This window comes from Equus quagga, chromosome 1, assembly GCF_021613505.1.
Source record: "Equus quagga isolate Etosha38 chromosome 1, UCLA_HA_Equagga_1.0, whole genome shotgun sequence".
Classification (NCBI taxonomy): domain Eukaryota; kingdom Metazoa; phylum Chordata; class Mammalia; order Perissodactyla; family Equidae; genus Equus; species Equus quagga.
In genome coordinates, this window is record NC_060267.1 from 19,272,493 (window position 1) to 19,299,447 (window position 26,955).

General features: G+C 38.9%; 1 protein-coding gene across 1 annotated transcript in view; it reads left to right on the forward strand.

The window, feature by feature from the left end:
* The first annotated feature begins 1,478 nt into the window (after window positions 1-1,478).
* LALBA (lactalbumin alpha) overlaps window positions 1,479-26,955 on the forward strand; it is a 33,877-nt gene continuing 8,400 nt past the window's right edge. Inside the window, exon 1 of the mRNA XM_046638220.1 lies at window positions 1,479-1,587. Coding sequence (XP_046494176.1) covers window positions 1,488-1,587 — 100 coding nt within the window. The 5' untranslated portion in view covers window positions 1,479-1,487. The remainder of the gene's footprint in view (window positions 1,588-26,955) is intronic.

The window sequence follows — 26,955 nt, forward strand, 5'->3', positions numbered from 1 at the left end:
AAACTTCCCTCTCAACGCTGCTTTTGCTGTATCCATTCCTCCCCCCCACCCCCCTTGTTTTTGCAGTAGGCTCTCTGGTTCTTTCCACCTTTCACCTGCCTGACCTGGGGAAAAAAAAAGAATCAGAGTGAGTCTTAGAGCTGCAAGTCTAGGTCTGAAGTCAGATTCTAGACCTCTAGGTGTGGAGTCCCAAAGTCTCAGAAAGGTATGGAGTCCTTACAACTGCAAGGAACATTGCAGAGGCGTTTTGTGGGCCTGTGTTATTTCTGCGCCACTTGCAACTGTTGATCTGGAAGATTGCATAATCAAAAAATTCATTGGTTTCGTCATCACTTGAATATTCTACCATGCAAATCCCTGGGGAGAGAGGCATAAGCATGCAGAATGGAAAGAGAGTCTTCAGCCAGTGAGTTGAGACAGGTAGAAAAACAGAAAAAAGGGAGGCAGTAGAAAAACTTATCAACTGAATGAGGAGAGGGAAGAGGAGAGAGTGGCTCAAGGGATCATACAGTTTTCCAGGGTCTCTTCTATCCTCTTGGCTTGTGCAAGTGACCTCACACTTCTGGCCATTAGGTCTCTGGTCAGGTCACATTTATTATAGATTTTGGCTTCATAGGCTGCAAGAAGGCAGCAAAGGAGGGAGACGATCAGAATATACTTCATCTTTGCATCAAGTAGTGTTAATAATGGCATTCCAGGGCTGGATTGCCTCATATCACAGAGCATGATAGTTTTGAGTCAGTAACCTTAGTGCAGACACCTGTGTGTCAGAGGGTGGGAGAGTTGCTCTGGTCTCATCCCCTGAACTGACCCAACCAATATGGACTTCATGGAGGGTGGGAGGACACATAGAACCTGAGGATAGAATGGAGATGCTCTATGCCTGAATCCTTGGTTAGATGGGGCAGCATCAGAAAATGTCTAGGGAGAGACTAGGGAGGAAGGAGAAGTATCTGTGTTTCCCCAGAGCAAAACCAGAATCTATCTTAACTCATCATAATTGGAAGTTAATATTGGCATAATGATTTTCAGTTTACACATCCCATCACACTTTTGATTATTATGTGTCAAGCACTGTCCCAAGCACCAGAGATACAGCAGTGAATAAATCAGACAAAAATCCACACCCCTAGGATGCTTATATTCTTGTGAAGAGCTAGAGTCATACATAATAATATTAAGTGGTCAAAAAATTTGTCGAGTGGATAAATTATAAGATTTCGGTGGTTATGGTAAAGGGAATATTGGAGGGTTTTTGATATGTCAGGATCTCTCTATAAAATCTTTGGCAGAATATCCTTCTCTGAATCTAGCTTTTGGCTGTGTCCAGCCTGGTCCCATAGTTCCAGCAGGAATCATGTACCAGTAAAGTATTCCAAAATCTTGAGGGTCAACCTGTTCTCTGTCTTTACCTCAGATCCAAAGTAGTAATTGCAATGAATGGGAGTGTCCTAGTAATGTTACTGAATTGGACTGAAGATGAAGAAATGAGAGTGGTTGTGGAAAGAAGAGCTTCCAGGACGACCACCAGCCCTGTTGTATGTCAGATCAGGGGTCCTAAGAGCCAGCTGGTGTTTCTTCTAAAGTGTAAGTTGAAATTAAGCCCAACCTCTTAAAAAAATGATCATGTGCACTTAGAGAGGACAGAGCCCTCATTGTCCCAAGTCTAGTGCCCTGGAGGTATAGAGACCACACTTTCTAAGTCCCAAACCAGAACTTATGGTCTGACAAAGTTTTATTTTCTTATTTGTATATTTATTTACATGTAAAGTGTTGTAAATTTTTAAAAATGAAATTATGTTTCGTTGCACATTTAACACATCCTCATTTTTGACAAGAACTAAACCATATAAAATTGAGACTGTCCCAGAATATCCAAAATATGTAAATCCATAGGCCCCAGCAGAGCACATTCCTTAAATTTGGACCATTCATTTGGAGAAACCCAGAAGGCTGGTTATAATCCAGTTATTTATTTCCTGTCTTCGGGTTCTTCTGGTGGACTACCAAGCAGGGATGTGATTTGAGGTTTGTCTGTATGAAAATTTCCCAATACAGTTCTTTCTCCCCAGATTCAAGGCTGAGTTTCTTCCATAGAGTTCTCATCTACATGGATGGTGACCAACTAATTTTGAGTAGTAAATGTTGTTTGGGTCTTTCTTGTATGTGTCCAATGGCTCAAAGCATTTAATGTACCCTTCTGGCATCAGAAAGTTGTTCTCAATTCTGCCCTGCATCTTCTCTCTCTTTGTTTGCAGGCCACGTGTAGTTCTTTGACAGAAGGTGACCCTTGGTTAATTTCCTGAAGTTCACATATAGCCTCCCCCTGGGTGTCTCTCCTCTTTTAAGAAGACATTAGTTTCTCAGATCTAAGAATCCTTGGAAACTTTTCTTTTTGAAGTGTAAGTGGAGACACATCTAAACTAGGTACTCTGGTTTCCCACCACAGCTTCTTCTCAGAAACTTTACCTGTCTTGATGGGTCAAGAGGTTTAAAGTTGCACCTGTCTCCAGGGGAGAACACCAGCCTCTCCCTGGAGGATTCAAGTCTGGCGTCACTGTTTGAGGTCTGGAAGTTACAGGCTTTAGGGCTGTGATTCACAAGGTGATGATACGACTCCCAGGAGGCAATTTTGGAATGTGTAGAGGCATTTTTGGTTGTCACAGTGATTAGAGGGAGCTACTAGTACTTGGGGAGTGGGGTCTATCTATCTTTCAATGTACAGAACAATACTATATTCTGAAGAATTTTTCTGTGTCCTGCTTGACTTTAAAAAAATCTCTTGGTGGAAATTCATGTAGGTATAAAGCCTATTAAGAATTAATTAAGCCTAACACAAAGAATTTTTTTTCATGGAATTAATATACACTGAATTTTCTAGGAATATAACTATCGTGTAAACCAAGAGGAAATTGTACTTTGTTTTGTTTGGAACTTTAACAAGGTTATTTATCATTTCAGGAAATCCTATCATCGTTGGCAATGTTGCTTATGATTCTTGAGTTGCCAATGTGACACATCTGTATTCATCTGTGTTTGCAGCTACTACACTCACAATGGTTCTCTGTCTTGGAGTCTTACATCCAACTACTATATTATATTATGTCTTCTGGTGTGGTTGTATCCAAGCATTTCTACTAAAATACGTATTATTTTATAATGAATTATTTCCATTTTATTTCTTTCTTATTTGGCATTTAGTGCATTATGTTAATTTTAATGAGATTATGTGTGACGCTAGGGTATATTACCTGTGAATTTAATTTCAGAGTAATAAAGAGGAAATTATTCAATTTTTGAATTTAAAATAGGGCCTTGGGTCTCATAGGGTGAGACTTACTACTCTGGGAATTACTCTGTTGGTTACAACCAGCTGGAGCGTAATGGTGGAGAGCATAGACTCTGGAGTCAGCCTTCTGGGTCAAAATCTAAGCTCTGATACTTGTTGATGTGTGACCTTGAGGAGATCACTCTATCTCTTTATGCTTCACTTTTACTATTTGTAAAATGGAGATGATAATTGTACCTACTTTATCGGGTTATTGTGAAGATTAAATGAGTTAATACAAGGCACTGAGAACAGTGCCTACACATAGTAAGCACATAGAAAATATAAGCTATTATTATTCCCTCTTCTGTACCTTCCCACCCTTGTTCCAGAGAGAAGTTTTGTAGTGGTCAGACCATCCTAGAGGATTAGCTCATAGATTGTTTTAATTTTCTCAGGAATACCTGAGGCCCATCACTCCTGTACACCAGCTGTCTTAGTTTGGGCTGCTATAATGAGATACTGTACACTGGGTGTCTTAAACAATAGAAATTTATTTCTCACAGTTCTAGAGATTGAGAAGTCCAAGATCAAGGTGCCAGGCAAATTGCTTCCTGGTGAGGGCTCTCTTCCTGGTTTTCAAATGGCCACCTTCTCTCTGGGTCACATGGTGGAGGGAGAGAGGAAGGGAGAGGGGAGGAAGAGAGAGAGAGAGAGAGAGAGACAGACAGACAGACAGAGACAGAGAGAAAGCTCTGGAGTGTCTCTTCTTATAAGGGCACTAATCCCATCATAAGAGCTCCACCCTTATGACCTAATTACTTCCCAAAGGCCCCATCTCCAAATACCATCACCTTGAGGATTAGACTTTCAGCATATGAATTTTGGGAAAACAAACATTCAGCCCAGAACACCAGCTAATTAACCTTCTAGAGATATGATGAGGTTATTCTCATATTTAAGAGGTGTGATCACAGTGTGAATTTCCATTCCATCTCAAAGCCTAGGGCTTTAAGTTAGGAGGCAGGACTAGAGTAAAAACACTTTTGGGGGGATCTAGTGCCTATCCCCCAGAGAAGTTGGATAGTTATCTAGCTGGTACCTGTTTGAAGTGCCTCCTTCTTCATGGTAGAATTTTTGGCACTGAGCATAGCTTGAGGAGTCTAACTTCTTACAATCTTTGTGTCTAGTTTCTATACCTTGCCCTGACTCTGATTCATAGCTCTTTCTTCTCTAAGTCCTCTTTGGACATATAACTAGGGTCACTAATTTTGTGATTTGTCTCATGTGCAGGCATTATGATTTGGAGCAAACTCCAGGTGTGTACCTTTTGGGGGTTAATGTATCAGTCAGGAACTCTACTTTCTGGAACAATGGTTATTCTGTCTTGTTAGGAAACTTGATGACTTTGTTGGAAATGCTGCTGGTGGGAGGATGGTATGAGGAGTTTTACCAGGAGGTCCTAGAAGACCATGGAGTGCAGACATGGGCATATCCTGATCATAGGATGTTCTGTCTCTTGTTACTCATCCTTTTCAGCTCCTTTACTTCCTGGGGGAATGATTTGTTCTTGTTAATTATAGACATTCTGACCAGAGTGAGGTGATACCTCATTGATTTGTTCTTGATAAAAACCTCAACGCTTATCCAAAACAAAGGCTCCCTGGGGTTAGGCCAAGAATAAAGGATTCACACAGAATCCCAAGAGATAGAGAGCAGGTGACACGGGGGAGAGAAAAAGGAAGTTAGATTGGGAAAGTTTGTTGGTCTTGTCCAAGGCCAGGTCGAAGATTTGCCTTTATGTCCTCCTCTCTCAGGCACTGTCAAAATGCCAGGTCTCTTCCTCTTCCCTGTTGTCTACTTCCTTTCGGGGTTAAAGGAGATGTCTTCACCCCTTTTCACACTCTCCCAACGCAAACAGGGAAGATAAAGCTCTCTGCTCTAACCCCCAACAACCGTGGGATGTGTGCTGTCCTTGGTGCTGAAACCCACGGTGTGGCTTGCTGGGGATCCATTCCTTATCTCAAATTCGTCCTTGCTCAGTCATCTTTCTCTGGCTCTCTGTTCCCTCCCAACGTTCTCTGTTCCTTTGTTCTCTAAAAATCTGGTTTCTTCTACTTTCGTTATCCAAGCGTAAAAGTAATGCCTGTGTTCATGTGCTTTCTCTTTTCTCCTCTTCCTCTCTTTTGTTTTTGACCAAGAATGACAATGCTAATCATGAAAAGAACATGGACTTTGAGATAAAAAAGATCAGAGTTTTTGAGTCTTGGATTCACTCCTTATCATCTTAATGGCCTTAAATTTACCTTTCTGAGTCTAGTTTTCTTCAACTATAAGATGGTGTCAATAATGTCTGCCTCACAGTTTGTTGTGAAGCACAAATGACATGATATATATATATACTTAGAAAAAGTTGATTATTATTATTGGAGCATAAGGTCTTGGTTTCAGATAGATGGATGGACATTGTGAAAGAAGAATTATAACTAGATCAATACTTTCTAAGAAAATGCACAAGAGTAATAGTGGTAGTGCTAAAAGGAAGCCTCTGTAGGTCTTCTTGAAATACTGGCAAGCCTGTACATGTTAAAGGGTATTAAATGATGTTGACTTGGAGATGTGATGGGATGAATAGTAGGCATAGCTTATTTATAATTGGTCCAGCTATCTATCTACTCGTGCTTTCATTGATTAAATTAACTCAACAAATCTTTGTTGCCCACTTTTTATGCAAGAGCTGGGCATAGTTGATGGGAAATTGTTACAGGTAGAGCAAAAAGCATATGAAAAGGCCTGAGAGTTTGGTGAATTCAAGGAAATGAAAGATAATCATTATGACTGAAGCATAGATATGAGACTGTGAGTGGTAAGAAATATGTCTGCATAGATCTAGAGGCATACAGGGGCCAAGTCATATTAAGGAGGTTCATCTTTACTCTAAAGGCACCTATGAGACTATGCATTTGGGGTTAGATTTTTTCCAGGCAAGTGGACAGAAAGATAATGAGGCAAGGTAATGGAAGATGTTGGAAAAGTGGTTTATATTTTGGACTGTGGAATTTTATCTGGATAAGGAGAGAAGTGAAGACAGAAGGAAGCTAATACATAGAAATACAGTAGAAGTGACTATCAATGGACTGAATGTCTCAATGGAATTGAAACAGTAGTATTGGGAGCAATTGAGCAAATAAACTGAAAGAATAAAAGGTTGGTGAGAATAGCAGATGTCTGAGGTTATAGTTTCAGAGGTGATGCACTTCTGGGTGATGGCAAGATACAGGATGGGGCCATAGGGATGAGTGACTGAAGCAGAGCAGAGGAGATGCTTATCGGGTTGCGGAGCCTAGGTTTTGGATAGGACGCTCATGGATGTTTGAATAACTCAGAATAGGAATAGATCTTTGGATGGAGAGAAATTCTACGAAACAAGTGCCAGCATTCTCAAGGAAGGAGGGAGAGTAACTGAAGGGAGACATAGGCATGTGGCCAAAATATATAAACCTCAAAGGAATAGGAGACTTTAAAATAAAGTGGAGTTGGTGATGGTCTCAAAGTGCCAGGAGTGAGATTGGTTACTTCTAGACCCAGATATACCTGGGTTTGGGAGAATAATAGCCTCTACTTGAGGCTATTATTGTCGTTTCTTTTTAATGAAAAAGAGACCCTGTTTCCAGTCCCTTATTTCTAAAGTGACTTTGGCTCTAGATGGAGCTTCTATCTCCTGCTGTAGATGGAGCACTTTTAGTCTCTGTTGACCTGGAGGAGCTGAACTCATAGCTGCCTGTAACTGCTTAAGCCCGGAATCCAGCAGGCCCTCAGCTTCAGTCCTACTCACAGCTTTTATTAACAATTTTCTTACATTTGTGGCTCGTGGAGATATTTGTCTTGCTTTTGAACCATTACATGCCTTTTAAATTTTCTCTTTTTGCATGTTTTCAATTACTGTTAAGTGCTTGCTGTAAATGGGGTATCACAAAGCATGGACTTACAATGCAATATTGAGCAGAAGTCCTATTAATAACTTAAAAATTTTATACAATCCATTAAAAACACACCTGTTTCCTTTTCATTAGGAAAATAAATGTGTGGTCCAAGTGGAGGAATCTGGGAAAGGCTTCCCAAATTCTTCTCTTCTCCTTTTCTTCTACTACTTTTCTTTATCATCTTTCCCATTTGTTACTTTTTTCCCCTTTCCATTATCCTGCTGCTGCTTCTATTTCCATTTCCCTCTTCTCTCTTCCCCTTCCTCATCCTTCCCTTCCCATTCCTCCTTTTTACTTTCCTTCTCTGGCTCTTTCCTCCAGGGTTTCTCGTCTACTTAGGACCAGTTTTCTTATGGTCTGTCATCCTCCCAGTGTTGTCTCAGTCCTTTTATGCCAGGTAATAGGAAAGAGCAGCTGTGCCTCATGTTTATATGCAATCAGGGTTCCACTCAAGGAAAGGCTGGCCCTCAGTGGTGTTGTGACCAAAGGGCGAGGTTGTCTCTTGACTTTCCTTCAGGAGAGGTAGGGTGAGGGGAGAGCTAATGTTTATTAAAGTGTGTCATAGGCCAATAAAAGCACAGAGATAGAGGAATTTATTATATGTCTTTCATTTGATTTTCACAAAAATCCTGTAAAGTATGCATACAAATATGTATGGATGTATATATGTATGTATTATTATTATTGTTATTATTATTCCTGTCATATTACAGATGAGGAATTTGAGAGTCAAAGAGGTTAAGTAATTATCCTAAGCTAGCATGTGGCAGAACTGGGATCAAAACATAGATAGGTCTGCTTCTTTCCTCTATACCACAGTACTATGTACATTTGACCTATGATTAAAATGAAGACACTTTAAATTAGAATTTCTGGCTTTAGGAGTAGGCGGAGGACTGCTTATGGGGTTCAGGTGGTGAGGTGAGGGGAAGGTCTTGGAGCTTTCTCAAAACCCTTGAAATAATACCATAAAGGCAGCCACATGCTTTGTGCAGGTCTTGGGACCCACACCTCTAATGCCTCCTGGACATTCCCTACATATCCCTACCTGTTCTCAGTGCCCCTCATATAGAGAGTAAACAAACTCCTCTGGGCATGGTGAGAGTCCTGCATCCTGAGGGGCGCACTGGGCTCTTTGTTCAGGGAAACTGATGTGCTCCCTGTTCACTCTATCCTGGTCCTCTCGCCAGGACATTGTCACACACAACACACGATTTCACTTTTGATTTTAATGCAAATAAAAAACATCACAGAGACATTTTTAAAACTCTGATACAGCCTAGATCTTCCCCATTTCCCCAGCAACATTCCAGACAGGGAAATTTTATATTCTTTTTTTCTTGTTCTATATTCCAATTCCACCCAGATAGGGCAGTTGTTATTCCAGATTTTCTACTTTCTTCCAGATCCTCTCACTGACCCTTTTCATACAACTATCTTATTCTCACCACTCAGGGTTACATCTCTTTACATCCATGAGTAACTATATTTTCTTTTTTCTTGCTCTATTTTTCTACTATCATCCCTCTCATCCCTGGAAACCATGCCCTCTCCCTACACTGAGAATCAGTTGTGGTATTTGTTAAATGCTGATCCCTGGGCCCCATTTTTAGAGATTCTGATTTTTTAGGTCTGGTGAGGAGCCTAGAAATCTGCATTTGTAAACAACAACTCCAGATTATTCTGGTATAGATGGTTTACATATCACATGTTGAGAAACTTGTTGATATATTAAACAAAAAAATTAGAAATGTTTTTGTGTCATTTTAAAAAGACTTCGAAGATTCTTTGATAGAGGTAAAATTTCAGAATCCTCTCATTGGGTTCAATTTATTTTTTTCTTTCTTTATTTAATTGGCTCCTTCCTTTCCCCTACTACCTATTGGTCCAATATCAATGATAGGAGGACTAATGGGAAGACCCAGAGCAGTGGCCTAATTGGGCTTCTGGGCTACAGGCATGAGTGCATAGAGTTCTTTCCTCCCCTCTAACTGACCCTTCCTTTCCCTAGGAGGAGTGCTATCTATATGCAGTGAGAGTGGCTCATATCCCACCACTACCTACATCACTACTTTACAGACTTTAGGTTGTGGAGTTTTCTTTCTCTGTTTCTGAGATTTAATTTGAAGCATGTTATGAGACATTATCTTAATTCTTAATGGTTCTTATTACCATCTCCTTAACTCTCTTTCCCTATCTGTCAACCTCAGTCCTTGTCACCTTGGATTAATAATCTGCAAATGTTCCCCACTTGATGTTATGCTCTGTTCCCTCTCACATTCTTTTCAGTATTGATTAATTCATTAATTTTTTTCAACTAATATTTATGGAGTGTCTATGGTATTTAGGCCCTGTGTCAAGCATGTATTTTGATACCTGCCCAATTGCAACTGGAAAAATGAAGTTACTTCATTCTGTGAGAGATAAAGTTTCAATCCCACAGTCTCTGTCTTTTCATCACAGTGCTCTCTGGTCCTTTAGACTTTGAGGAAGGGGCTAAGCTGGAATCCAGGAAGAAGTCAATAGCTGTCCCATTTCCCTCAGTGGGGTATGTCTTGGGATGAGCTGTCCCCAGAGCCTATGAAGGGCACCATTTACCTGTTGGTTCTTAAGGCTGTACATGATGGGGTTGACCATAGGGGTGAACACAGTGTAGAAGACAGAGAAGGCCTTTCGGAGCAAGGGGGGCATGTGGTCTGTTGGGGCTACATAGACTACAATGAGGGTGCCATGAAACACCCCGACCACACTGAGGTGGGAGGAACAGGTAGAGAAGGCCTTCTCTCTACCATGGCCTGAGGGTATTCGTGGCACAGTCCTCAGGATGAAGGCATAGGATGCCACAATTAATAGGAAGGGGGCCACAATCAGGAAGCCTGAGATGCTCACTCCAGCTCCCCACATGGCTGCCACATCCCCACAGAACAGCCCTGTAACTGGAGCAAAGTCACAAAAGTAGTGGTCAATCTCTCTGCTACCAGGGCAAAGGGGCAGAGGGGCCGCCAGGGTCAGAGTGAAGGTGGAGAATGAGAAACCACTGAACCAGGCTCCAGCAGCCAGGCAGCCACACAAACAGGTGCTCATCAGGGCAGGGTAGTGAAGGGGGTGGCAGATGGCCAAGTAACAGTCGTAGGACATGGCGGAGAGCAGGAGGCACTCAGTTGCAGCCAGCGAGGCAAACATGTAGAACTGGACCAGACAGCTGACCAGCAAGATGGCTTCCCTCCCTTCTAGGAAGCTCCGCAACAGCTGAGGCACGATGTTGGAGGTATAGCCAATCTCCAGGAGGGAGAAGTGGCAGAGGAAGAAGTACATGGGTATGTGGAGAGTCCGACTAGAGGCTACAGCCAGCGCAATGAGGACATTGCCCCCGACTGTTACCACATAGATGGCCAGAAAGAAGATGAAGGGGAGGAAGCCCAAGTGATGCAGCTCCCCGAAGCCCACTAAGATCAGCCAGGTGGTCTGGTTTTCGCTGTCACCACTGGACTGCTTCCTCCTCTAGATCTGGGCCCAAGAGAAAAGAGGAAGGTAACTAGTATTAACCAAGATCCTGTTATGACCGCACATTATGCTCCGTTTATTCATTTATTCATCACAGCAAGCACTGGAGATAGGCCTTACCGTCTCCTGTTTATAGAAGAGAAACTAATACCCAGTGAGTTTGTCATTTATTCAAGGTCATTATGGTGGAGTCGTGATTTGAACTCAGATTTGCTTGACTCCAAAGCTCCTGCATATAGTCTACTATCCTACAGTGCTTTTCCAAATTCTTTCGTAACAACAGAAATGTCAGAATCAGAGAGCAGCATAGAGCTCTTCCAATTAGCAGTGAGCTATTTACCTGACAATCCTGGCTGGGCATCAATAGGAGAACCATACCTGGTAAGGTTGGTTCCATTCTGGAAGGTTGGGGGAGTGCCCATGACCTGGTCGGGGGTGGTCCTACTCTGAGGTCATGCATATCTCTCAGGCAGCTGCTCATCTCAGACTATTTTCCTTTTCCAAGAAAGTGAGACTTGGAAATGCAGATAAGCAATCCTATATCATTTACTCTATGAGAGATGCAATATAGAAAGATCTGAATTAACTCAGATCCCACTCCCCTGGGAAGCCATTCTTTCTCCTTGGACAAGCAGCTGGGTGACTGTTGGTAAAGCCATTTTCAAACTTTGTCCAGGCTCTAATCATTTGTCAGAAGCTGGGGATACTTTCTTTTTCTTGTTTCTCCTGCCCTTATTCTCTGTACAAGTCAAATGCTCAACTTATCTCACCTAACTGTGGGTTCTTTAGAAACTTCTACATTGGTACAGGATTCCTTCTCTTAGTTCTTGCAGTGCTGCCCTGACAGCAAGCACACAGGAAGACGTTGATAAGTACTTTTGGAATGAATGAATAAATAAATAAGTGAATTAGTTACAATAATTTTCCAATAATAAGTTGCCATAGAAAAATTGCAACATCTGACAATTAATGGGCTAGGGTAAGAGGCATTTAAATGATCACTAAATAGAGAAGGAATCTCTGGGTCTTCCCATAACTGAGGTAATACTGGAATATCGTCACTCAGAGTTTGAGAAAGAACTATGATTAAGGTTGGAGATGGAAGTCAAAGAGGGGTTTGTGTGCGTGTGTGTGTGTGTGTGTGTGTGTTTGTGTGTGTGTGTGTGTCTATGGTAGGAGGAAGAAACCAGAAAGCCCAACCTGAGATAGAGTTTTCTCATTTTTGGAGTTAAGAAAGGTGACATTTCACATTAGCAGATGGCAGCAAGAACACAGGGTTTTTGTGTTCCTTCCCTGGTCCTACTTTTCTCTCTGGTTTTGGGCTTACATCATGCAGACACACATTTGGTCACATGTGGAGTATAGACATAGAGCAAATAGAATACTTTCATATATATTTGAACATATTTTGTCTTCTACACACTAGTGACTTCTTAAAGAGCCAGGGAGAAACTTGAATTGAGAGTAGCATAGGACCTGGTGTTAGCAGAGAGATGGAGCAAAGGAAGAAACTGGTATACTAACCAAACCAACCAGCGAATCGACCCAAAACTTCTCAAGTCTGGACTCTGAGTAAATGCTTATGATAAAAAAGTTATGATTGCTCTTGCTAATCAGTGAATTTGACCTGGACTCTGGTAAAATTCTTAGGTAGATGTTTTATAGAACGCTTGAAAGTCTCATAAAAAGACATCATCAGGAGCTATATAATGCTGATGATAATGTGAAAACTTGCATAGTGTCCTATATTGGTAGTATTAATAATTTAGTAGATCAGGAGAAAGGAGTATAAAAAGGACATATTAATTTCAGTAAAGCTTCATAAAAAAGGTAATGACCGTGAACTTAAAGATAATACTCTTAGTTTGGCTACTATACACCAAAATTATTCATCAATGACTCTCTGAAAGTCTGGAGAAAGATGTCTAATGAAAAGGAGAAGGTTTTGTAGATCTTGTCTTCTTCACCTCTTTTAGCAGTGACTTCAGTAGACACAGCAAATATGCATGGCTCATCAAACTTCAGATGGTATGAAACAAAGAGGGAAAACCAATATTATAGGTGACAGAATTATAGTTCCAAATAATCCTGTCTTTTGGAATGCTAGCCTAAGAACAAGATGAAATTTAACAGGGGGCACATATAAAATCTGCATGCAGGCTTTAACAATCAGTTGAAAAGAAGGGTAAGACCTGACTCAGTAGCCATTTGTGTGAAAATGATTTGAGATTTTTGTTGACTATCGTGAATTAGGACTTGGGAACTGTGAAGTATAAAGAACATATGAAGAATGTGGAAATGTTTAACATGTAAAAGACAAAACTAATGGAAGGATATGATGGCTGTTTTCAAATATTGGGCTTCTTATGAAGAAGAGGGATTATAGTTAGCCCACAGAAGCTCAGAGGGCAGAGCAATGACCAAGGGAGTGGTGGTGGTGGAAAACCCACACCCACCTGTCTGTGCTGGTTTTATAGAGGTGAGTCTTATAGGGCTAACTACTGTTATTTACAGCATGATTTTTTGGGTATTAAAATAAGGTGAGGCTCACTGAACAGGGTCAGAGGAGGGGAAATGAAGTTTCTTCCTAGAACCTCCAGGAATTTGTTGGCAAATATGGGCCCCATTCATTGGAACCTCCTGGAACAAACACAAGACATTTAAAAAATATGGCAAGCTCTCTTCTGAACTTGTTTATGTTGGATAGGAGGGCGTCCTCTCTATAGGCAGAGAGTAGTATCAGCCCAGAGGAACTCTAGAAACTAAGATTCAGTGGAGAGGGGACCTGACCTGCTTCGGGCTTGGAGTCAACTCCTCTCCTGGTTGTCTTACCCCTGGACTAAATTCTTCTGCCAGCTGACAGCTCTGTGGATTTTCTGCTTCTCTCCTGTGGAGGCTCCATGTTACTGGCTTCTTCCTACCCCAGGGTGCCCACAGAAGACTGTTGTCCCTATTCTATATGTGCTGCTATGGACACTACTGCCTTTTCTAGAGCAGGACAGCCTCTTTCCCTTGTGGGTGTTGAAGAAGAACCTCCCTGGGGAGGAAATGTAGCTTGGAGCCAACTGCAGCAGCTGTATCTATGTTTTCGTTCCAGGGAAATGCTCTGGTCCACCAGGGACCATATCCAAGTGTTTCACTCAAATCTAATTACCTCTTCCTTAAGAGATAGGGAAAGACTGGAAAGACATAAGAATAGCCACAATTAAAACCAACATTTATGTAATACTTTATAATTTATTAAGCAAATATTAACTTAGTTAATACATATCTGATGCTCAGAGAGAACCCCAAGATGAAATGTGAGTATGCTGTGATTTGTTCTTGCAGAGCTGGGATGGATTATTTAGAGTGTGACTTCTAAGGGCTAGATTAGCAGTTTCTACCCTGGCATGGGTCAGGACTTGGGGTCCTGCTTTAATCTCTTAGCAGGGAGGAGGCAGGAGGAAACTGCCATGGAATTCTGTAGATAATTTGTTCTGTTTAGTTTGATAGTTTAACACCACAGATTAACATAAAACTAGGTCAGGTCCCTTCAAGAGATAATGGAGGCGGATAGTAAAATGCAGCTGAATGATAAATGTGAAGAAGGAACCCTGCTGCAGAAATGTAGCACTGAGTTCCTTCCACGTGAAAGCAGAGAGCAGATCGAGGTCAGGAGGATGACAGCACAGGTCATGGCAAGGGTTGGGTTTTCCTAGTAACAGACCAGGATGGCCCTTCCTGGAAGAAATTGGACAAGTGTCTTACCTTGACAGGTGGAAGGCAGAGTGGAAGACGTGGATGAGGAAAAGGTGACCTGCAAGGCAGTAATTAGCATACTTTCTTAGAGGGAGTAGCTGAGAATAAAATATGGCTGCCTAGGTCTTGGGTTGTGTAAAGAGCCTGACAGAGATGCCAGGTGAGAAAGAGAAGAAGAAGAGCATTTTCTAGGTAGAAGGGAAAGCCAGAGTTTATCGACTTGGAATTTATGATAGTAGTAATAAAAATATCCAGCTTGTGCTTAAAAGTTTGTGTTAATTTCAGCTCTTTTTCTGAGGTGTTATCTGTGAGTTTAAAGTGGAAATGAAGTATCTATAGGCTGTTTTCTAGGTATTACGTTATGCTTTTGTATAAAAATGTGTCATGACATTAATTAATTCAAGAAATATTTATTGAATATTTATGACCTGTCAGGCACTTTTCTAGACTCTAGGTATATAGCAATGAACAAAACAAAATTGAGTTAACAGAGTTATCTAGCTACTAATTTCAGTTACCCATGCCTTGATGATGGGTCTATAGTACCCTGATGAGACACCCCCTTCATCCAGAGCTGGCTTTCCTGAATGCAGAAATCCTGCCTGGGGAAAAATTCACCTTAATAGGACTGGCTTCTTATATCCCTCATCCCAACTCACTGATATAAGCATCAAGAATGAATGGAAAGGATATAAAGAGGAGGATGTGAAAACCAGAAAGGAAAATAACAAAACTAAAAAGACCATTTATCAAATAGTCCCTATGTGCTAGGCACTCTGATAAGAGTTTTACAAGATTATCTCATTGAAGCCTCACAAGAATCATAGGAGGTAGTTTTTATCATTATCTACAATTACGTATATCGGGCAACTATAGGACAGAGAGGTCAAGTACATTGTCTAGGATCATACTGTTAGTGAACGGTGGAGCCAGAATTCAAATCTGACATTCCACAGTTTTGCCTTTGGATAATAGAGGAGAAGAGTAAATAGAGGATATTAAGAAAAAGAAGAAAACTGTGATGAGTTGGCCTGGAAATATGATCAAGTTGGTTCATAAAACTATCTTTAGATAGTTGCTACCTCCTCATAAGTATTATGGAACAGACCCACAGATGTACACATCTACACAAGATGTACCCTAATTTGGCTCCTATTGATTGTCAAGATTTCATCCTGGAAAAAATGATGTTATCAAACAATGGCCTCAGCCATTAACAAACAAAGTCTCAGGAAAGCACTCTTACAATACTCACTAGGAGGAGTAAAACTTCCTGGTGAGCCCTGCAGGATAAACTTGTTGCAATATGTGCTTGCAGATAACTACATGAACTAATATTCTCAATACGGCTGTTAGTTTAATCCAGTAAAATGTTGGAGGATACTTAATAAAAACAAAGTTTGGCTTTTGGAATAACTGACCATCCATGTCATCCTTCATGAAAGTAATGTCAGGCCAATTGTCTTTCAAGACTAATTTTGGATCATGGCAATAAAAACAGGTGAATAGCACATATGCATTAAAATAACTCTTATTTAGAAATATATTTCCTTCTAGTTTCTATATGCATTTTCTACATATGACTGAGTAGTATTCCATTGTATGTATATACCACATATTCTTTATCTATTCATCTGTTGATGAGTACTTGGGTTGCTTCCCTGTCTTGGCTATTGTGAATGATGCTGCAATGAACATAGAAGTGCATAAATTTCTTTGTATTGTTGATTTCATGTTCTTTGGCTAAATACCCAGTAGTGAGATAGCTGGATTACATGGTATTTCTATTTTTAATTTTTTGAGAAATTTCCATACTGTTTTCCATAGTGACGGAACAAGTTTGCATTCCCACCAGCAGTGTATGTGGGTTCCCTTTTATCCACATCCTCTCCAACATTTTTTATTTTTCTCTTGTTAATTATAGCCATTCTGACAGGTGTAGGGTGATATTTCATTGTAGTTTTGATTTGTATTTCCCTAATAATTAGTGATGTTGAACATGTTTTCATGTACCTGTTGGCCATCTGTATTTCTTCTTTGGAAAAATCTCTGTTCATATCCTCTGCCCATTTTTTGATCAGGTTATTTTTGTTGTTCTTGTTGAGTTGTATGATTTCTTTATATATTTTGGAAATTGACTTCTTGTTGGATATGTGATTTGCAAATATTTTCTCCCAGTTGGAGAGTTGTCTTTTCATTTTGGTCATAGTTTCCTTTGCTTTGCAGAACCTTTTTAGTCTGGTGTAGTCCCATTTGTTTATTTTTTCTTTTGTTTCCCTTGCCTGAGTAGACATGGTAGTTGAAACGATGCTGCTAAGACAGATGTCAAAGAGTGTAGTGCCAATATTTTCTTCTAGGAGTTTTATGGTTTCAGGTCTTACATTCAAGTCTTTAATCCATTTGAGTTAATTTTTGTGTATGGTGTAAGATAACTGTCTACTTTCATTCTTTTGCACGTGGCTGTCCAGTTTTCCCAACACCGTTTGTTGAAGACTTTCCTTTCTCCATTGTGTGTTCTTGGGTCCTTTGTTGAAGATTAGCTGTCCATAGATGCGTGGTTTTATTTCTGGGATTTCAATTCTATCCCATTGATCTGTGTGTCTGTTTTTCTGCCAGTACAAGGCTGTTTTGATTACTATGGTTTTGCAGTATATTTTGAAGTTAGGAATTGTGATGCCTCCAGCTTTGTTCTTTTTTCTCAGGATTGCTATGGCTATTTGGGGTCTTTTGTTGTTCCATATACATTTTAGGAGTTTTTGTTCTATTTCTGTGAAGAATGTCATTGGGATTCTGATAGGGATTGCATCAAATCTGTATATCGCTTTAGGTAATATGGACGTTTTAAGTATGTTTATTCTTCCAATCCATGAGCATGGACTCTCTTTCTGTTTCTTTATCTCTTTGATTTCTTCAATGATGTCTTATAGTTTTCATTGTATAGGTCTTTCACCTCCTTGGGTAAATTTATTCCTAGATAGTTTATTCTTTTTGTTGTGATTGTAAATGGGTTTGTATTCTTGACTTCTCTTTCTGCGAGTTTGTTATTAGTGCATAGAAATGCAATTGATTTTTGTACTCTTGGTGGAATGTCCATTTTATCATTATATACTGCCCCTCTTTGTCTCTCGTTGCCTGTTTTATCTTGAAATCTGCTTCGTCTGATATAAATATGGCAACACCTGCTTTCTTTTGCTTGCCATTTACTTGGAGTATCATTTTCCAGCCCTTTACTCTGAGCCTGTGTTTGTCTTTAGAGATGTGTTTCCTGGAGGTAACATATTGTTGGGTCTTGTTTTTTAATCCATCCAACCACTCTGTGTCTTTTGTTTGGAGAACTCAATCCATTTACATCTAGAGTGATTATTGATATATGAGGGCTTAATACTGCCTTTTATTTCTTGGTTTCTGGTTGTTCTATATTTCCCTTGTTTCTCTTCCCTTGTTTTTCTGACTGACATTTCAGTTTGCTGGTTTTCTCTTATGGGTTCCTCAATTTTCTCTGTATTTATCATTTGTGTCCCTGATCTGATTTTTTTTAGTGGTTAGCGTGAAGTTTGTATAAAAGATCTCATAGATGAGATAGGCAATTTTCTGATAGCATTTTATTGGCCTAAGCAGGTTCCATCCCTTTCCTCTTCCCATTCTGAGTTATTGTTGTCACAAATTATTCTTTTTTGTGTTATGAGTTTGTGACTAAATTGAAGTGTTTATAGTTATTTTTGATGCTTTCTTTCATCTTTTATGTTATAGTTAAGTGTTTGCTAACCTGTTCTGATAGACAGCTACAATTTTCTGATTTTGTCTGTCTATTTATCTCCTTGCTCAAAACCTTGTAAACCAGTGTCTTTTTGTTTCAGGTAGGAGGTCTCCTTTCATCATTTCTTCTAAGGCAGGTCTAGTGATGATGAACTCCATCAGCTTTTGTTTATCTGGGAAAACTTTTATTTCTCTGTCATACCTGAAGGATAATTTCACTAGATAGAGTATTCTTGGCTGAAAGTTTTTGTCTGTCAGTATTTTGAATATATCATTCCATTCTCTCTTGGCCTGTAAGGTTTCTGCTGAGAAATCCACTGAAAGCCTGATAGGAGCTCCTTTGCAGGTTATTTTCTTCTGCCTTGCTGCCATTAATATTTTCTATTTGTCACTGGCTTTTGACAGTTTTACTATTATATACCTGGGAGAAGATCTTTTTACACTGATGTAATTATGAGTCTATTGGCTTCATGTATTTGTAAGTCCAGTTCTTTCCTCAGGTTTGGGAAGTTCTCAGCTCTTATTTCTTTAAACAAGTCCTCTGCTCCTTTCTCCCTCTCTTCTCCTTCTGCAATACCTATAATCCTTGTTACTTTTCCCAACTGAGTCAGATATTTCTTGAAGAATTTCTTCATTAAAAAAAATCTTAATTTTCTCTCCTCCTTCACCTGAAGCATTTCCCTATTTCTGTCCTCTAATTCACTAATTCTGTCCTCTAGAAGATCTGCTCTATTTTTTATGGTTTCTACATTATTTTTTTATCTCATTAATTGAATTCTTCATATCCAGAATTTCTGTATAGTTTTTTTTAAAGGCTTCAATCTCTTTAGTGAAGTATTTTTTCTGTTCATTAATTTTATTCCTGAGCTCATTGAACTGTCTTTCTGTGTTTTCTTGTAACTTGTTGAGTTTCTTTATGACAACTATTTTGAATTCTCTGCTATTTAGATTGTAATCTTCTGTGGCTTAACGTTTGGTTTCTGGAGACTTGTCATTTTCCTTCTGCTCGGCAGTGTTACTGTAGTTCTTCATGATGTTTGATGAATTGATCCTCTGCTGGCACATTTGTGGTAGTATCAGGCCAGATTCCACTGGCCTTGCTGGGCAGGGGCAAGAGCAGTGTTTTCTGATCCCACCCTGTGTGGTAGTTGTGCTGGTTGAGCCGCTTTGCATTTGTGCAGGCTGGCAGCAGCTGCAGGGTGGGTTGCACTCAGCAGGTGAGTCTGGCTGAGCTTCTGTGCTAGGCTGGAGGGGCAGTTTCACATGGGCTGGTGCTGCACTCACAGGGAGCCCTGTGTGCTGCTGTGCTCAGCAGGTGGGGCACTTTGTGTGGGCTGAGCTGCTGCCACTCGGTGGGTCATGCTTGTGAGGTGGGCATTGTCCATTTCTTATCTCAGAGGAAGAATGGTGAATGTTTCTAGGAATAAGCCATTTGTGGTTTTGTGAAAGTGAGCACCTGAGATTTGAAAGCTTACATTGTTTAGATGTATTTTGGAAAGTGGGTACAAATTGCTATATCTAATCTTTTGAGGCCAGAAGACCCCAAACATAGGTAAACAGAAAACAAATGTTAATATTTTTGGCCTGAAGGTGGTGAAGGCTATTTTGTGTAAAAAAACATTATGACATAAGGTTGTTCAAGCCTGAGGCCAACCTCATTGAAATCTGGCAGGAAAATTCTTGACATTCACTCACCAGAGCCCTTCTCAGCATGGCATGGCATGGCATGATTGGGAGGAAATCTGTAACTCCTGGCTTCTTCCTTGGGAGGGAAAAGATTGGAAAGTATATCCAATGTTCTGACTTTTTGGGGTGTTACCAAAGGACTGTTTTCTGTCTTGCCTGAATCTAAGTAAGCACTGACAGGAATGGGATGTCAGGTTGGGGGCGATTGAGAACAAAGGCAGTCAATGTGGCTTGGCCCATGGCCAGAATTTGTAGTACAACAGACAGACACTAGGTGGAACTCTAGTACTGCAACTTTCTCTATGACCAGAGAGGCTGAAGAATTGCAGACAAACAGGAGATCTTGAGGAGAAACTGGCAAACTTCTTTAATTAGGAGATTACATGTGCAAATCCAGAGAGTGTGCATTCCCAGAAGAGGTTTGAGAGGTCTCCAGATTCTCTAGCTGGAATGATTGGAGAAAGTCCTCCTTGTATGAAACCAGACCACAAAGACTGGGAGAGAGAGCTAAATTTTCAAAGACTGAAGTCCCAAAAGAAAATAATACAGCATGAAAAGAAACAGGAAAACACGGCCATTCAAAGAAACAAACAATCTCCAGAAGCCAACCCTAAAGAAATGGTGATATGTGAATTACTAGAGAAAGAATTCAAAATAACCATCATAAGGATGCTCAATGAATTAAAAGAGAAAACAGATGGACAACTAAATGAAGTCAAGAAATCAACAAAATGAGAATGCTTGAACAAAATGAGAATATAAACAAAGAGAGAAATTATGAAGAAGAACCAAACAGAAATTCTGGAACTGAATAACACAATAACTGAATTGAAAAATATACTAGAGAGACTCAACAGCAAACTTGACTAGGCAGAAGAAAGAATCAGTGAACTTAAAGGTAGAGATTTTGAAATCACTGAGGCAGAGGAGCCAAAAGAAAAAAAGAGCAAAAATGAAGATAGCCTAGGAGACATGGGACATCACCATGAGGAACAACATATACATTATGGGAGTCACAGAAGGAGGAGAAAGAGAGAAAGGGGCAGAGAGCTTATTTGAAGAAATGATGGCTGAAAACTTCCCAAATCTGAGGAGAGTAATGGACATAAAATTTCAAGAAGCTCAAAGAACTCTAATTAAGATCAACCTAAAGAGACCTACATTAAGACACATCATAATCAAACTGTCGAAAGTCACAGACAAGAGAATCTTGAAATCAGCAAGAGAAAAGTGACTTGTCATGTGCAAGAGAGCTCCTACTAGGTGATCAGCCAATTTCTCAGCAGAAACGTTGCAGGATAGAGGGAGTGGGATGATATTTTCAAAGTGTGAAAGAAAAAACCCCGCCAACCAAGAATACTATATTCAGCAAAACTGTCCTTCAAAAACGAAGGAGAAATTAAGACTTCCCCAGATAAACAAAAAGTGAAGGAGTTCATTGCCACCAGATCTGCCTTACAAGAAATGGTGAAGAGAGGGCCGGCCCCGTGGCCGAGTGGTTGGGTTTGTGTGCTCCACTTCAGCGGCCCAGGGTTTCGCTGATTCGGATCCTGGGCTCAGACGTGGCACCACTCATCAGGCCATGTTGGGGTGGCATCCCACAAGCCCCTGCTAGAAGGACCCACAGGTAGAGTGTACAGCTGTGTGCTGGGGGCGGGGGGGGGGGGATTGGGGGAAAAAAGGAAAAAAAAAAAAAAGAGAGAGAAAAGGAAGATTGGCAACAGTTGTCAGCTCAGGTGCTAATCTTAAAAAAAAAAGAAATACTGAAGAAAGTCCTCCAAGTTGAAGCAAAAGGATGATAAACAGATATACAAAGCCATATGAAAATATAAAACTCTCTGATAAAGGTAAATATATAGACAAATATAGAATCCTGTACTACTGTAATGTAGGTCCATAAATCACTTTTAAATTTGATATAGAACTTAAAACTCAAAAGCATAAAAAGTAATTATGAATCTATGTTGGTGGATATACAATATAAAAAGAGGTATTTTCTCTGACCACAAGTGGAGTAAATTAGACCAATAGCAATTAAATATCTAGAAAAACTCCAAATATTTAGAATTTAGGCAACATATATTTTTAATTGAGATATAATTGACATACAGCATTATATTAGTTTTGGGTATACAACGCAATGATTCAGTATTTGTACGTGTTGTAAAGTGCCACAACAATATGTCTAGTTAACATCCATTACCACACAAAGTTACAAAGTTTTTTCTTGTGATAAGAACTTTTATGATCTGCTTTCTTATCAACTTTCAAATATGCAATACAGTATTTTTAACTATAGTCACTGGCCACATGCTGTTAAATGCCCCAAGGGTAAAGGAAGAAATTACAGGGGAAATGAGAAAATATTTTGAGTTAAATGATATTAATAATATTAATATCAAAATTTGTGTGATGCAGCTAAATAAGTGCTTAGAAGGAGCTTTATATCTTTAAGTGCTTATATTGAAAGATAATCCAGATCTAATCCAGATAGTTTTACTGGTGAATTCTATAAAATTTTAAGTAAGAAATAATACTGAGCCTTCAGAAACTCTCTCAGAAACTAGAGGAGGAGGGAACATTTCCTAATGTGTCTTGTGGGACCAGAATAATCCTAATATCAAAACCTAACAGAGACATTATAGAAACAGAAAGTCACAGGTCAGTATACGTCATGACCATAGACAAAAATCTTTAACAAAATTTTAGCAAATTAATTCCAGCAATATATTAATATGCTCATATATCATGATCAAGTGTGGTTTATTTCAGAAATGCAAGTTTAAAAATCAATCAACGTTATTTACCCCATTAAAAACAGAGGAAAAAAATTATAAATGCAGAAGAAACATTTGAAAAATTCAACACTCAATCATAAGAAAAACTCTGAGTACACTACTATCTTTATTTGCAGATGACATGATCATGTATATAGAAAATACTAAGGAAACTACAAAGAAATACCAGAAATACTAATAAGTGAGTTTGACAACGTAACAGAATGCAAAGTTAGCTTTTTGTCTATTAATTAGCAATAAGCAATTGGAAAATAAAATTAAGAATGCCATTTAAAATAGCATAAAAACATATGGATAAATATAACAAAATGTGGACAAGATTTATACACTGAAAGTTATACAACATTGAAATTGAAGTACACCTAAATAAAGAGAGAAATATACCATGTTCATGGATTGGAACATTCAATATTATTAATGTGTCAATTCTTCCCAAACTGATATACAGATGTAATGAAATCTCAAATAGGAAACTCCATTAATATTTTTTTTGGGTAGAAATTAGAAGAGAATTATAAAATTTCCATGGATTTTAAAGGATCTAGAATAGCTGGAAAAATTTTGCAAAAGGAAACGAAGTTAGAAAAACTACTGTACCTGGTCTCAAGGCTTATTATCAAGCTATTGTAAACAAAATAGTGTTAAAGTGGCATAAGGATATATTGTATATGGAGCAAGTAAGAGTGTAGAAATAGATGAATACATAAATTTTCAACTGATTTTTGACAAAGATGCCAAAGTAATTTAATGGGGGGAAGGGAGTTAGTCTTTTCAGCAAATGTCCTGGAACAACTGGATACATGTATAGAACTTATAGAAAAACTGTCCATATAGACATTTATAGAACACATTATAGAAAAACTGTCCATATAGAAAAAAAAGGAAACCAAATCAAACCCTGACCCCATCTCAAACCACACACAAAAATTAGCTCATAATGTATTATAGATTTAAATTAAAAGTAAAAAATGATAACATTTCTAGAGGAAAACAGAGGAGAAAAGTCTTGGTGACTTGGAGTATGCAGGCAAAGATTCCTTAGCTGGGAGATAAAAGGCACTAAATATAAAAGAGAGAAATGATAAATTGGACCTTATCAAAATAATATCTTCTGCTCTTCAAGTCACGTTGGTAAGAAAATGAAAAGGCAAGCCATAGATTCAGAGAAAATATTTACAATAAATATATCTGAAAAAGAACTTGATCTAGTACGCACAAAGAACTCTTCCAACTTAATAATAAGAAGACAATGTAATAAAAAATGGACAAAAGATTTGAATAGGAACTTCACAAAAGAAGATTTAGAATTGGTCAGTTGTTACATATAGAGATATTTATTAGCAAATATTAGTTAAAACTATGATGAGATATCACTATATACCCACTAGTGTGGCTAAAATTAGAGACTGATAATACCAGGTGTTGGTGATCATGTGGAGCCATGGAAACTCTCATACATCATTGATGGGGATGCAAAAATAATTCAGCCTTTTTGGACAAAAGTTTGACTTAAAAGAAATAAGATTAATTGTACATTTTCCAAATGACACATCAATTCCATTCCTAGGTATTTATCCAAGAGAAATGAAAACATATGTTCACAGTGAGACTTGCACTCAAATGTACAAAACAGCCTTGTTCATATAGACCCACAGTGGAAAACCCAACTCAAAGGTCCACTGGCAAGGGATAGATAAATGTATTGTGGTATATTCATGCAGCCAAAACTACTCAGTAATAAGAAGGAATGATCTGTGGTTACACATAGCATCATTGATGAATATAAAAAATATCCCACTGAGTAAAGGAAGCCAGGCATAAAACATAATGTTGTATGATTCCATTTATGCGAATTTCTAGAACATGCCAAGCTCATTAATTGTTATAGAAATAAGTTCAAAATCTACCTGATGTCAGGGAGGAGGCACTGACTGCCAAGGGAGATGACGGAACTTTTTGGAGTGATAGAAGAGTCCTAAATCTTGATTGTGGTGTTACATGGGTGCATATATTTATCAAAACTTGTCAAACTGTATACTTAAAATAAGTGCATTTAATTGTATATAAATTTTCCTGCAACAAAAGTATTTAAAAATCTATGGTAAAGTCACCCTAAGTAGAAGAAAGGCTGAACTGTCAGAGCTCCCATTGTTGTCAACTCAGAAGTGGTAAGAGTTCCTTTAAGAATAGAAACTCATTGGGGCCGGCTCCGTGGCCAGTGGTTAAGTTTGTGCGCGCCGCTGCAGCGGCCCAGGGTTCAGATCCTGGGAGCGGACATGGCACCGCTCGTCAGGCCACATTGAGGCGGCGTCCCACCTGCCACAACTAGAAGGACCTGCAACTAAGATATACAACTGTGTACGGCGTGGGAGGGAGGAGGAGTTTGGGGAGACAAAGCAGAAAAAAAAAAAAAACAATAGAAATTCCAAGCAGACTATTTTACTTCTTCCTTTCTGCATTCCACACATTTTAATATTATATTTTTATTTTCAATCAGTTCAAAATATTTCTTAAATTCCCTTAAGTTTATCTCTTTGACAAGTTGGTTACTTAGAAGTGTGTTCTTTAATTTCAAAATATTTGGGGGATTTTCCATGTATCTGTTATTATTTTTTAGTTTTATTCTTTTTTGATAATTCTATTTTTTGCTTGTATGTTATTTTCTTATTCTATTTTGTTCCTGTATGAGTTTGAAATTTATATATTATATTTCCATTCTTTTACTAGTTGATTTGAAAATTTTACTAATACACTCTTTTTTTTTTCCCCTTTTTCTCCCCAAAGCCCCCCAGTACATAGTTGTATATTCTTTTGTTGTGAGTCCTTCTAGTTGTGGCATGTGGGACGCTGCCTCAGCATGGTTTGATGAGCAGTGCCATGTCCGCGCCCAGGACTGGAACCAACGAAACACTGGGCCGCCTGCAGCAGAGTGGGTGAACTTAACTACTCGGTCACGGGGCCAGCCCCATACTAATACATTCTTAATAAAGTTAGTTAATATCTTAACCATTCTTCTGTAGAATACAAGGCCTTAGGAAATACTCTAAATATTGCCTGACTTTCATGCTCCTGTTTTCAGTAGTTTTAGTTTTCATTATCTAACCGCACAAACTAGATGTTATTATTATCTTTTGTTACGGATCAAGTTGCCTAGGAAACAGATTCTGAGATGGAAATTCACATGCAAGAAGCTTATTGGAGAGTGCTTTTGGAATCAACACCTGTGTGTATGTGTGAGGAGATGGGTACCTGAAGGAAGTAGGATTGGTTAGAGGGACAAGTTGAACTATGGTGTAGTCACAGCAAAGTGCTCAGCCAACCCTATAAGAAGTTGTGGAACTGAGATGGCCATGCAGAATTATCCCCTTCTGAGGCAAAAGGGCTCTCTTCCTCTGAGAGTGATTCTCAGAGAGGGATTCAGTTGAATGATGTCTGCAGATAACCCTCCTAGCAGCTGTGGGAATGAATGCTTTCATCCTGTAAGGAGTGGAGAGAGTCTGTTCTGTGCATCGTATCATCCACTATAATCTGTCCGTGACTGGATGTCGATATGTAAACATAAACTTCAGACCTGAGTGAGAACAGGCCAATGGTTTTATATTAGCATGAGAGAAGGTTACTATTATTGTTGTTGTTAATTATTTTATGCCCTCAGCCATGGCGGAGGCACATAGCTTTCCTGAGACTTTCCCTTTGCTAGAAGCCAAAGAACTAAAAGAGACTTTCCCCATCACTTTGGAGATGATATGATTATATACTTAGAAACCCTAAAATATTAGTAAAAAGTATACTAGAATTTATAATATATTTTGTGAGGTGGCCATGTAGAAGATATATTTACAAAAAAGTACTTGTTCTCTGTACTACTTATAAACACCTAGAAATGGAAAGAAGAAAATATCTCATTCACGTTAACAGTAAAAAGTGTCATATACTTAGGAATAAATTTAATAAAAAAGGTTGAATCTGTATGAAGAACACTATAATATCTTGCTGAATTATGTAAAATAAGATCTGAAAAGAGAAAAATGGGTATATTCTGAGATTAAAGATTTAACATCATAAAAAGCTACTTCTCTAAAAATTACTGTGTATATTTTATGTTAATTCTAATTTGAATGATAGCAGGTTTTGGTGGAAATTAGATGAAATATATTAAAATTTGTATGAAAAAATAAATTGGGATGTCACCATATTTTGAAAAAGAAGAATATTAGAA